Source organism: Galeopterus variegatus, unplaced genomic scaffold (assembly GCF_000696425.1).
Source record: "Galeopterus variegatus unplaced genomic scaffold, G_variegatus-3.0.2 Scaffold1914, whole genome shotgun sequence".
Taxonomy (NCBI): domain Eukaryota; kingdom Metazoa; phylum Chordata; class Mammalia; order Dermoptera; family Cynocephalidae; genus Galeopterus; species Galeopterus variegatus.
In genome coordinates, this window is record NW_007728025.1 from 57,037 (window position 1) to 71,050 (window position 14,014).

The 14,014-nt window shown below is 34.5% G+C and overlaps 1 protein-coding gene across 1 annotated transcript in view; it reads right to left on the reverse strand.

The window, feature by feature from the left end:
- LOC103596021 (dihydropyrimidine dehydrogenase [NADP(+)]-like) overlaps positions 1-14,014 on the reverse strand; it is a gene marked incomplete at its 3' end in the record, with an annotated part of 153,057 nt that overhangs the window by 57,021 nt on the left and 82,022 nt on the right. Inside the window, exon 6 of the mRNA XM_008579576.1 lies at positions 11,042-11,257. Within this exon, the coding sequence (XP_008577798.1) occupies positions 11,042-11,257 (216 nt within the window). The remainder of the gene's footprint in view (positions 1-11,041; positions 11,258-14,014) is intronic.

A 14,014-nucleotide genomic window follows, 5' to 3' on the forward strand; every position in this document is an offset into this window, starting at 1 on the left:
CACAAACACACACACACACACACACACACAAAAAAAACCGGGGGGGGGATGGGGAAGAAGATATAACAACTATACTTTTTTTGAAGTTGTTACAACAAGTAAACGGAAAGGACATTCTTGGGGGGGAGGGGAGAGAGGGAGGAGGGCGGGAGGTGTCGGTGATGGGCCATAATAATCATATACATTGTATATTGACAAAATAAAAATTAAAAATAAATAAATAAATAAATAAATAAATTCCTAGGCTAACAGGCCTTTCCCACTGTTGCTACAGCTACTTATATAATGTTATGAGACAGTATGCTGAATCTTAAACATGCTTGGCACACTAGTGACCATGTGTGACCATGTGCTATCCCTTTGCCTAGAATAAAAATAGCTCAAATATGAAGTTATCTTTCTTTAAAAAAAATACTGCTTATTAAGTAAAATTTTAGTGTAAGAATTTTTGTTGCCTTACGTCAGCAATCACCTCGTGTCTTTCAGTGTATATGAGTTTAAGTTTCTAGAGCAAAGACCATTTATATATATATATTATTTATATATATATATATAATATATATGTATGATACATATACTCATACACACACACACACACACACACACACACACAGACTACATGGTCAGTATCTAACAAATGTCTGCTGAGTGAAGGGGAGAAAAAATAGTGTATATAAAGGAAATTAGTAAGAACCCTCAGAATACATTGAGTCTTCCATATAACTAAAAAATGACACTTTATTTAATGAGACTTTTAGGTAAATTTTAACTTTAACAGAGGGTGAATTTGGCAGAAAAGAAGCGAGCAATTATTCCAAACATATGGATATTGTGGGAAAACATGCAAATAAATAAGCCAAGCAGGATTAAAAGGGCAGTGGGCTTAGCTGAAGGGAAAGCAGAGGAGGAAGTAGGGTAAGGAAAGGTAATTGGAGTGTGAACGGGCAGTTTGATGGAATATTTCTCTAAAAAACCAGTAACTTCCAGTTTCTGACAGTACTTTAAGGAAATTTCCATTAGGCATAATTATGAAAATTTTCCATTACCTTGACATCAGTTGCTTAAAAAAAAAAGAAAAAGAAAGACCCTGAATAAGAGGTATTTTCCATTACAAGTTAGGTTCATCTACCAGCTAACCCAGATCAAAATTGTACATGTCAATTTATATTATTAAAAAGTCCATTTGAGTCTCACCTTGTCCACTCTACCACAATGATTAACTAATTAACAAGTGTGAAATCACAGCCTGAAATGGAAAAGAGGTGAAGATGTAATTATATTGGAAAATTGATTAGTCTGCTTTGTAGTCAACTAGCCCAAACTTGAAATAAAATGTAAAACAGATTTGGAGCAATTTGAATAGCTGTAATAATGTACATGGTTAAAAATATTACTTTGGCTACAACTAAAGAATTTCTATCTAATATCAGAAATATATGTACTAACCTGTGTTTGGAAACATCTTTATATTCTCTATTTAACATACTAAGTTTGGCAAATATGAGATGGTTGCAAACAGCAATTAATTTAGAACTTTGGGGAGAGAGAATGGTGCATTTATTAGATTCAAACTTGCAAGATTTATCTTGGATATTGAACATGTACTCACAGTGGCATGCAAATACACACACACACATTCTTTTGTTGTTGAAGAGATGAGGGTTACTTCATAGAAGACCTTACTAAATAGTCTTGAAGCAAACAGATAAAATCTCCCATAAGACTACTACATGTGAACTGTAGACTTTTAATAAACTCATTCTTAATAATTGGAGGATGAGTCAATTTTATGAATTTCAATAAAATAAATATAAATAGTAATTAAAGAACCTAGCCAGGTGACAGTCAAACTATTAGTGCACAGAAATAATTTTGGTTTTTAGCATGTTAAAAGTCTCCCAGATGAAAAGTTTACATTTAATTTGTTTATATAATTATAACTCTTTAGTTAATACATAAGCATATATCAGGAGAACAAAATTATACAATAAATAGAGATTAATTATGCACAATATTTGAGGCTAAAATTATAGCAGTGAAAACAATGCACTGGACTATTGTTCATTTATTGTTCCATAGACTTTCATGATGAAACAATGTAGGAACTTTTAGTAATAATAAAGTAAATCAATTTGATTTAATCTTTTTAAAAGTCCAGATCTTTATTTCTTTTTTTTTTAATATTCTATGTCTATGAGATCTTTATTTCTAATCAGGCCTTCTAAACTGAGCTGAAAACGTAAATTGTTATGTTCTGTATTGTAATTCAAAGAGATTTACCTACACTTTAAAATATTATATAACATATTTGTTAACTTTCCAACTCTAAATATTATTTTTTGCATTTATCGTCCTGACAATGTTATTCCTGAATTCTTGTCTGGTTGATAGGTGCTAGCAATTTGTGCAAATACAGGCACAACTTCTCAAATAAGATAATGTGGATCGACACAAGTTTCTTGAAATCTACACGAGAAGAGACAACCTGCATGGTAAAAACTCTGCAAACCTTATCATGGGAGGGAAAACAGGACTATTTAGAAAGGAAAAAAAAAAAGGCTTATGGATAGAACATGAGAGTTGTCTCCAAGTAACTGAAGAGCTGTCATGTGTAGTAGTGGTTCAAATTAGAATTCTATAATTATTCATTCAGCTAACAAGTATGTATTGAGTCCTTCCTATGTGCCAAAAATTGTTCTCAGCACTGGGCATGGAGTAGTAAGCAAGAAAGACAATATCCCTCTTCTTATGGAGCTTAGTTCAAGTGGCTAAAACACACAATGAATGAGTAAACAAATAAATGATCAAAAGCATGGTAATTTCACAGGGTGATCACTTCAGTGAATAAAAAAACAAGGGTAATGAGACACAGAGAGACTGAGTTTTTTTTTTTTTTTTGTCTTTTGTCTTTTTCCGTGTCCGGCAACGGATCGCAATCCTCAGTGTTGCCCCCGGACCGGACCGGGGACCGGCAACGGGATCGCAACCCTCGGTGTTGCTCCCGCGCCTCGCTCAGCCAGTGAGTGGGAACCGGTCTGCATGTGGGATCCGAACCCTCGGGCGGGAGCACCGCCGTGCTTCCCAAGCGGCGCACTATCCAGTGCGCCACCGGGCCGGCCCATAGAGACTGAGTTTTAAATGGTCAGCAAAGACTTCTCTGAGGAAGTAACTTTTGACTGGAGAACTGAATGAAAAGCAAAAGCAGTCATATAAAGATGTGAGAGGAGAGCATTCCAGACAGAGCAAACATCATGCAACACAACCCTAAGACAGAGAGGAAGCTACCACATTGGGGAACTAGAAAGCGGGCCTGAATGGCTGAAGAAAAATGGCCTAGGAGGAGACTGGCACCTGATAACATTCACAGATGGTTTAAATCAAAATGTTCTCTTTCTTTCTCTCACTAAAATTTTATATAAAAATGTAAAATATCTATAGAATTTGTATTTCTCAACAGAAGTACAAGTGTAGGTGCCACTCTGCTTGAAGCAACAGGTGGAAAAACCTCAGCGCACCTGCTCAGCTGAACTCCAGGTCTCTGCAGAACACTGACAAACTGCCTTCATTTTAGACATAAAGGAGGTCTAGAGAGGATAAATTATGACAAAGCAGGGCCGGCCCCGTGGCTCACTCAAGAGGCGCACCTGCTCAGCTGAACTCCAGGTCTCTGCAGAACACTGACAAACTGCCTTCATTTTAGACATAAAGTAAGGAGGTCTAGAGAGGATAAATTATGACAAAGCAGGGCCGGCCCCGTGGCTCACTCAAGAGAGTGCGGCGCTGGTAGCGCCGAGGCCATGGGCTGGTGCACTCACTGGCTGAGCGTGGTGTGGACCCCACCATGCTGAGGGTTGTGATCTCCCTACCAGTCAGGGGGGAAAAAAAATTATGACAAAGCGTGATATAGTGGAAAGAGCTGGGATTTGTATCAAACAGAACTTCAAATCCTGATGTGGTGGATTTAAGCCTTTTGATGGGAGGAGCCATTTCCATGCTCTTTCATCCTGATCAGGCCTTGTGACTTGTCCTAACCAATAGAATACAACTAAATTATATCATGCAACTTCTGAGCTTCAGACTCAAGAGGCACTGCAACTTCTCTTCTTGCCTTTTTTGAACACTGCCGCCTTATGAAAAAGCCCAGTGTAGTCTCTTTGAAGATAAGACAATATGGAAGTACAGGCCTAGTCATGCAAGCTGAAGACCCAGGCACATGAATGAAGCCATCAAGAAGCAGTCACCAGCCAGCCACCAAGCAGACTGTCAACTGACTGCAAATGAATGACTGAGACCATCCAACACCGCATGTTGCAAAGACAAGCCAACCTAGCTGAGCCTTGACCCACTGTCAAACTATAGAAACAAAAGCAGATAACTTGGTGCTGTTTTAAAACACTAAATTGTGGGTGGTTTGATATACATCAATAGATAAGTGATATGGAAATTGGTTCTGTTGACTAGCACAACAAAACCTAAACTATGTGGCATTGGCTTTGGGATTATAAGGCAGGCAGAGGCTTGAAAAACCAAAAGTAGGCTTTAAGTAAAGGCTGAAAGAATAGCGAATGAACTGTTAGCAGAGGCTTAAAATGCAGTGTGAAAATTGTTATTGGAGGCTTGGAAAGAAGTGGACTATATAATATAATGACAGAATAATTGGCAAGAATGTCACTGCTGATAATTTGAAAGACAGAAAATGAACATAATGCATTTGTGGATCTGACTAAGGAAATCTCTAGACAGAATGCTGAAAATGTCAGTTGAGTATTTTTACCCAAGTATAGTAAGGTACTGTAAGAAAGAAAAGAGATAAAGAAGGATATATTGAATTTGCTTAGCAAAACTTACAGCAAATAAAAAGGCCCAGGACCCACTGGATTAAAAACTAAAGCTATTATTTACAATTAGTCTCTCCTAGATGGAAAAAGATTCTCAAAGTAACAAATGACCTTAAAGTAAAGATCACATCAAGAGTGTTGCAGTAAGATAGTTCATTAAGACTTTAGAAAGATTTAAGGCAGGTACTAGTGGATTCTCTCAGATAGACAATAGGGATTCTAAGAATCTTAAGGATATTGTGAGATAGCAGCAAGACATTTCCAAAATCAAAAGAAGTCTGTTTCAAAAAAAATTATGGATGTGGCTTTGGGGCATAGAGTCAGCCCTTAATAGATTCACCAATTTTTTAGGAGAGTTTTGTGACAATATCATGATGAGTTAGGACTAAAAGGGACAATTCAAAATAAAAAGAGGAATAGGGGGCCTTAATTTCCTATGGATAGTAACATGCTGAGAAAACTACTCATCTGCCAATAATGGGCCATTTACAAAACAAAACAAAACAACAAAAACAACAACAACAACAACAACAAAATACTCAGAGGAGAGAATCAACATCTCAGAGGGCAGAGTCAATAACAGACAGGAGCAATGGATTAAGGAACCAGTACCAAGGAGCAGAACTGGATCCTAATTAAGAAACATCTCCCATCCCTGGAGTAGGGGCCATGAAAACACGTGCCAAATGAAATTTCATAACTGCTATGGATATGTGATTGCTATGTGCCTTCCATTTTTTGCATTTCTGAGTGCAAAACCTATTGTATCTACTGTGGTTCTCTCGAATATATTTTATGTTGGGTGTACTTACCTATTTCACAGAATCCTGGATAAAGAGAATCTAAACGTAAGTAACCTCTTAGACGTTTGGACCTGATGCAGACCACAAGATCATGAATGCTGAATCTAATGCCATGATTAGATGACATTTTAGGTGTCTCAAAAGGGTTGCTGCATTTTGCCTATGGGAAGGACGTGAATTATTGTGACCAGAGGGCAAGTTAGGACTGTTTGCAAATATGGCTACAATAATCCTTCCATACCATATGCATGCCACTTTGTGATATGATATTGTGGTTCTTCTCATCAATAAGTGTATGATATTTACCTACTTCTTGAATATAAGCTGACCTTGTAACTTGCTTTGACCAATAGAACATGGTGGAAGTGGAATCTTTATCTCAACAAGTCTTTCAGCTTCAACTCTTGTCCTCTTAAAAAACTGTTACCTTGTGAACTAGCCCAAATTAGTCTCCTTGATGATGCGATACCATGAGGCAAGAGAGATTATAAAGAGATAGAGAGAAGGGTTCAGCGATGGTAGCAATCCCACTTGAGGCTCCAAACATGTTATTGAGGACATCCTGCCATTCCCCAGGCATTTCACCAACTGACAGCAGATGCATGGATGAGCCCAGCAAATACCATGTGAAGCAGAACTGCCCATATGACCTCAGCCCAAAGTACCAACCTACATGATTGCAAGCAAATAGGTAATTGTTGTTCTAAGTCCTGAGCAACTTTCTCAGACTATTATTTCATCTGAAAAAACAAAAACAAAAACAACTATCTTTCTCATAGGGTTATTGTGAGGATTAAGTGAGATAACCTGTGGAAAACACTTAATTTATACATTCCAAGCACTCAATAAATGGTAGTTAATAATATGAATAATAATAATAACTATAACAACAATAACCTACAATACTAAACAACATGTCCAACCAAGATAGTGACTTAGAAGCAACTTTGAACAGAGACTAGAGTCTCCCTGGCCAAAGTGCTTTTCCCTACACTACTCTGCCTCTCCATACTTGTTCGCCTTTCTCTAGGGTATTTATTTACTTGAGGAAAAACATACACACACACACACTATTTTAAAATTTTAAAAAAAAATTATATTAATAGGTTACATTTATTTATTCCATGAGGTTTCAGAGTACAGAACTATATATAAAACACAATGGAACTTATGAGAAAGCTGATTTGGGGTCTATAAAAGGAATATATTTCTAAAATACATCTTTCCAAGCTATAACAGGTTCCATTGCCTTAAAAGACCTGGCATATTTCTTGTCACTAAATGTATTCAAAAACTGGTTACATTTCTTCCATCAAGATTACTGAGACATGAGCTTAGAAAATTGGGCCAGATGATTTTTATGTCCCTTCCTAATATTATGTGATATTTATTCTGTTTTCTCAAAAATTCTCTGCATTTTAAAAGCTTATTCAACAATCTAAGTCTTAAAACACAATCTATGCATTTAGAAATTCCACTGACATTTTCATTTTTAGACATGTGTAGATGCACTGTAGAAAGCAACACAGGATATGAAAAATTTTAAATTGTCCTTTTCTCCTTTAATTGAGATCAATACTCAGAACAGTCAATTGTTTTATGTGTTAACTGTCTGATCATACAGCTGGGAAAAAAGAAGAAATTCAATACGCTGTTGCCAAAAAAATCTATTTACTCATTTATAAATTCATTTATCCAACGAATGTTTATAAAACATTTATCAAACCCTTCCTACGCACTAAGTATTGTGCTATATGGTATAAGGTTGCATTTTACAGAAACAGCTACAATCAATACTTTGATTCCAAAGAAATAACTAAAAAATAAATATTTTTCAGTTTTTAGTTTTCAGTATTTTATGTTGACTCATTATATGTTTACCTATTTACCTAATCATGTCATTAAAACAAAATATATTCATTCAAGACATTTTCTTACTAAAAATCAACAAGAAGTTTTACACATACATATGTTTATATATATAATAGCTTATAAATGAAGTGAACTGTTGCTTAGGTTTTATTCATTCAAGACATTTTCTTACTAAAAATCAACAAGAAGTTATACACATACATATGTTTATATATATAATAGCTTATAAATGAAGTGAACTGTTGCTTAGGTTTGGATTTGATTTAGGATAATAATAATAAACACATCCTGATTGGTTTATTTGAGTAATGATAAAGATACATGCAACTTGCAGTTAGATGTTATACATTTGCAGTATATACGTAACTCTTTGAGAGGACAAAATTTATGGAGATGACTAATGAAAACAAAATGTTTTTATCTATTTCCTATCAATATAACATGAACACAGGTCAAAGGTTATTTTATGTGAAGTCCAAACCATCTCTAATATTTCTAGTTAAACAGAGCACTTCTCCGTTTTTGTCACAAAAATTTAGCTTTAATCTAAATTGACAGGTTGATTTCTCTCCCACCTTTTTAAATTTAAAATTGAACCCAATAAATATTCATATATAAAAATAATTTCATAATTACATTTTAAACATCATTGTATCATCTTTATAAAACATAAATAGAATTTCAAGAATAGCCATCTATTTATTTTGGGAGATTCTTGGAAAGGCTGATTTGGAGAGGAAGAATATAGTTAATAAAAGCCATCTCTGATGTTATTTAACACAAAAGCAAACACATATCGTTTTATATTTGACATTAAAAATCTGATCATTTGCCTCCCTAAAGAAAGCACATACAGCTTTTATACAGACCGCACAGAAAAGAATAATAATATTTCTGTTTACTGAGATATCAACTGGCATTTCACTGTAAGTCAATGGTCTATCATTGCTACAGCATATTAGACCTCAATCTGGCATCTACAAATGTCAAGAGTATAAAAAAAATATAGGATGAAAATCAAAAGCATGTTCCAACCCCCCCAAAAAAAATTTAAAAAGGGAAACAAAGTTCACCTAAACATATTTGCAGCAGAAATCAGTGCAATATTCAGCTGTCAATCTAGAAAAACAACGAGGGAGCCACACTGTCAGTAGGACAGGATAATAAAATTTCCAGCAGATGTTCAGGCAGGGCTCTAATTTTTACTGAACTCCCTTGGTAAGCATTTAATTTCTTTATCATATGCAGGCTTGGCAAATTGTACTTCATCAAAACTGTATTGTGAAATATTAATATTTCATATGATAACAAAATTCCATAGAATAATCTTTGTCATATTAAGAGCATCCAAATTTCAAATGTTAAGATTCTGATTTTTAATACATTTTAAATAGATTCTTGAATTGGAATAATAAATTATAAGTCTAATCTAAGTTGGTATGCTATAATATCACACAAATGTATATAGTACATATGATATTTTAATAGACATTTTTAGTAAAAGACTGTGGGGAAAAGGTGTTCATACTACTGAGTTGTATACTACAACATTTCCTCAATAAAAAAGCATAGTAGCTCATAGGATGTAATTATATATTCACAACAGATTTAATCATTAATTAGGGACAATATATGAAAACAAAAAAAAAGTAGATCTTTATAAGACAAACATACTACTCTGAAAAATCATGTATGTAAAAATCTTTTCTGGAAATGTATAATTATTTAAGCTCAAGGCGGCATCATTATTTTTATCATTAAAATCTGCACAACTATGTTTAAAATAGCCTTTGCAGAGTATTTTAACCATCATCAAAGTAAGTAAATAGGGGATCCTAAAAGCCCCCATCATTATGTTTCATGTGCCAAATTTAATTTATTTGTTTATAACTCCCCATTTGAAACAAGCATTATAGACTTCTGAATTGATAGCTTAAATTCAAATTGGAGGTTTTGAAGGAAGTTAGCTTCCACATGTATTTCTGCTGATGATCCTAATAAAGACAACTGCTCCTAGGTTACTGAAAGACACAGCATCACAAATCAATGCATGTCACCAACAGAGTAAAGACTGATGTCTCTGATTAATCAGAATTCAATTTTTGTAAGCAAAGAAAACTACAAATTTAAAGCAAACACCTTTTTTTTGCTACAATTCTTCACTAGTACCTGATTAGCCACCTATTTTTATTTACACATATACATTTTCAAGTAGCATAACTAATATATTCATTAAATGCTGAGACTTAGTTTTTCAACAGATTAAACATTTGATTGCAGCTTGCCCGTAATTCTTAAAGAATGAATTGAAATAAAGACAAATATGCTATCAATATTCTACAAGGCTGTAACAATCGATTCATGAAATTCTAAAGCTGAATCCAGAAGATTCTATTATTTTTTACCCTTTGTTTAACGGAAGTATTTCTAAATATTCAGTCAATTAATTTGAAAAAAGAACTTCTTTTTAGTTATTTAAATATAAAAATCTTTAAAAGTTAGTTTTTTCTAACTTTTGAGGATTCTCTAGATTTTCTTGACTACACTTAAACATAGCATCCTGTAAAGCTGTCAGAACAAGACAGTCCTAACGTTTTAGCCATAATAATGCCAACTATTGATCCTAGAAAAAGCAGAAAGAAGGAGAGAATGTGCTTAATGGGGCATGTTTGTTCTCTATTATTTTCTTTGCCTGAGGATAAGGCTGATTTAAATAATGATACTCTTTTCTTAGTCACTACATTCACACATTCTTATACATTAATTATTACTAACTACCAGTTAGTACTAAATACATTGAGAGGTTTAGCATTTACAATTTTATCAATAAACATTCTAAGAAATGTTAAATTCTGCTGCTCTTTTCTAATTCAAAACCATATAAGGATGCAACCCTGTACTGCATAAAGCATCATTCTTTGAAAACATGGATTTATATACTTTGTGTACTTCAGAGAACATATCTCAACTTTAATATATAGTTTATTTACTACTAAGTATGTTCACTTCTGGTGTGAATAAAAAGTCATAATGTCAAATAAAATTCAGGGTTTATGTTTCGGGGGAAAGTTTCTATATTAAAGAATTCACAAAGAGTCTTATTACCAGCACCAGTGAATTACACTAACAGGTTCTTTACTTGAACTGGATCCCAGGATTTGTGCAAACCAAGTCCATTGTCACCGTCAGTTTGAGTTGAAGCATAAGGCCTCATCCACACATCCAGAAATCATTAAACAATAATGTCAAAATAAGAATGCATGAACTTGTGATTATTAAACAAAAGTCTCTTTTGTAATATTTATGGTTTTGATGTTTCCTAGGCAATACAAAATGAGAAATATATGCTTTCCCCTCTTTCCACAGGACAGAAGGAACGGAAGGAAAGTAAAGACTAAGACTTATGATAGGTCTTGTCAAATAGTTTAATAAATATTATTTTTTGGTCAAAGAAATCTTTCCATTATAGTACTTACGCCTCAATTCAAATACACGATAGACACTTAAACATGACTTCAATTTTCTTACCTTATCAAGAGAGAAAGTTTTGGTTAGGGCAAAACCCCATCCAGCTTCAAAAGCTCTTCGGATCATTGACGTGCTGGTAGCTGGAGTTGCACTAGCAAGACCAAAGGGATTTATAAACTTCAGTCCAGCCATTTCCACACTAATGTCCACCAGATCAATAGGAGTGTAAAAGAGCGGTAGTTCAGGCTTGGGAGAAACTGAAGCTCCATATCGTGACTGCAAAAAACCAAACAGCCAATAATTGCTCTTCTATCACATCTGAATGGTCCATGTAATTTTTACAAAAATCACTTCCACACAGCATTTGAATTAATATAGATTACATCGGTCTGTTTACACTGATGAAAACTGGTAAAAAGTCAGTTAACAGTGAATCAAATTCATATAATATCATTCTTGTCTTATTTAAAAGGTAGTATGGAGGGCATTAGAAATAAAATCAATTAAATAAATAAATAACTCTATTTAAAACATACTGAGATTCAAACACAAAAGGAAATAATTTTAGAATTTATCTCTCTAGTCCCAGTAAACCAGCCTCTTTGTACTTAATTTATAAAAACGTCTTTAGTGCTCAGAGATATGGGCCACAGCAAGTCAGGAGGCCTAAATTCAATTTCCAGTAATCTCACTACTATTTATGTGATTTTAGGAGGGCTACCTAACATGTCCCTGTCTTTTCTCCTCTCTGGTTTTCAATATAGCAGCAGAAATGCTGGCTGCCTAATTTTTTAACTCATAGGGATAGTGGAAAATGCATTAAACCATAAGCCACAGGGAGACACATAATTTGCCAAGTGGGTAATGTATTCACGTACACTAGGGGAGTTGTTTTTGTTTGTTTCCCAGAAACCAAATAGGTACCAAACAGTTTCTGCTGAAATCTTCAGTTGGGATTCAGAACTAAAATTTACCTTTGTTAAAAGATCACTGTAATAATGCCACCCTCCAGGATTATTGGAATGATTTAATGAAAACACTTTTATGCATAGTACATGACATACTGAAGCATAGTAGGTGCTTGCTAATGTTATCCCTTTCTGACTGGGGAGGTTGTTAAGGATTTCATCAGACCTTTTGTGTGTAAAGTGCTTGTCTCTCTCCCTCTCTCTCTGCCCCTCTCCCCACCCAACTCCACCCCAAAGACAAATAATACTGGAAAATAAAAAAAGCATAAATTTTCTTAGCCAAATTTGTTTCTGAATGGACAGGTCTAGTTAATTCAAAAGTAGAACTCCTTTCTCTTGTGAATCATCACTCAAAAGAAAAGTTATTTGAGCATAACTTTAATTTTATAGGAGTGTGTCCTGTGTAGATAAAGATTGCCATGACTTGCATAGAAATTATTTCTGGTCTTCCACCATTTCTATTGCAAAGCAAAGTTCACCTAATATGTAAAAAGGCATCAAACTTTTGAATTGAAAAACTAATGTGTCTCTGTTACCTGCAAAGAAGTGTCTGATGGTATCTAGGCTTCAGCCATGGCAGGTGCTTCTTGGGGATGTTCTCTAAAAATAGTTTCTTCTGTCCTTATATAGCATTGTGATACTGTAAACAGGATTATTAGCAAAGACAAAAGCTAGTGTCTGATGGTATCTAGGCTTCAGCCATGGCAGGTGCTTCTTGGGGATGTTCTCTAAAAATAGCTTCTTCTGTCCTTATATAGCATTGTGATACTGTAAACAGGATTATTAGCAAAGACAAAAGCTATAATGTATAATATAGGGAGATGAGGGGTAATTTGAGGGGTATGTGTGTGTGTGTCCATGCAGGTATGGACAGGGATGGGTGTGGAAGAAAAACACCCTCGATGGCATTTTCTTAGCTCTGTGTAATCATAATATAAATTGAATCAAGTAAGTTTTAGGTTAGACTAAGGAAGAATTCCCTGACACCAGGGATTAGTTAATATTGGAAAAATTTAGAAGCACCTTCCCTATCTGTGGAATCTTAGAAGCAACTTTGGGCAACCATGTGTTTGATGCCAATAGCACAAATACAGGTGGTTCTATATACTTTATGAGGTGACATAAATGACACTACGAGTTTTCCTCTTTTTTATGGCTGTATACTGAAATATCAAATATCTTTAATCTTACAGACAAATTCTAGTTTGTTTATGATTGTAGATAAATATGGGATTAGGCAACAGCCCAAGGAGAAAGATGCATATGTGCAGTTCAACTTGCATTGCTTAGTTTATGTGGTTTTAAATAAATAAAGCATTGTTCTGAAATTCTTAATAAGGTTGCTGCCTTAATATTTAGAAAGGGAATGATTTGGACAAATTGTTAGATTTTTCTTAAGCTCCAAAACAAAAGCAAGCAAGAAACACACCAAAGTAAACAACAAATAAAAAAATAAACATATTTGTGCACACAAAACTCTTTGAAATGAGGAGTACAGCTTTTTATAAAAATATATGTTTTCTTTTATTCACAAAAATGCTACTGATGTGTATGTGTGTATAATATAACCAAAAGTCTTCACTTGTAATAGGCAGTCTTTTTTCACACTGTGGATAATATACAGGGTTATTTTTGGTTTTGTCTTTGGGACTTCTTGCCACAGTGTGGTGCTACAGCAACCCAGTCTGCTCAACTTCATGATATACCCAAGCCCTAATGTGCAATTCCTTTTCTGAAGCTGAAAAGGCTGCTTCTCCCATGCGCCTTTGCTTTGGGAACTCAAGCATCTCAAGTTTCAGTTGTCAGCAGAAAGCTAATTCCTCCCACATCCCAACTGCAACCTCTAAACTCAAATTTCCAAGACACTTCAAGACCTTTGGATGTGGATGCTTTGTCTCTACTTCAGACTCAACTCGTATAAAATGTATCTCATCACATTCTCTTCTAAAAAAAAATATGTTACCCAGATCTTCAGTTTCAGACAATACTATTTTTCAGACAATGCTACAATCAAATAGCATTATTAAATAATAGATATGAGAAAATAACCTAGATGTTGAACAGT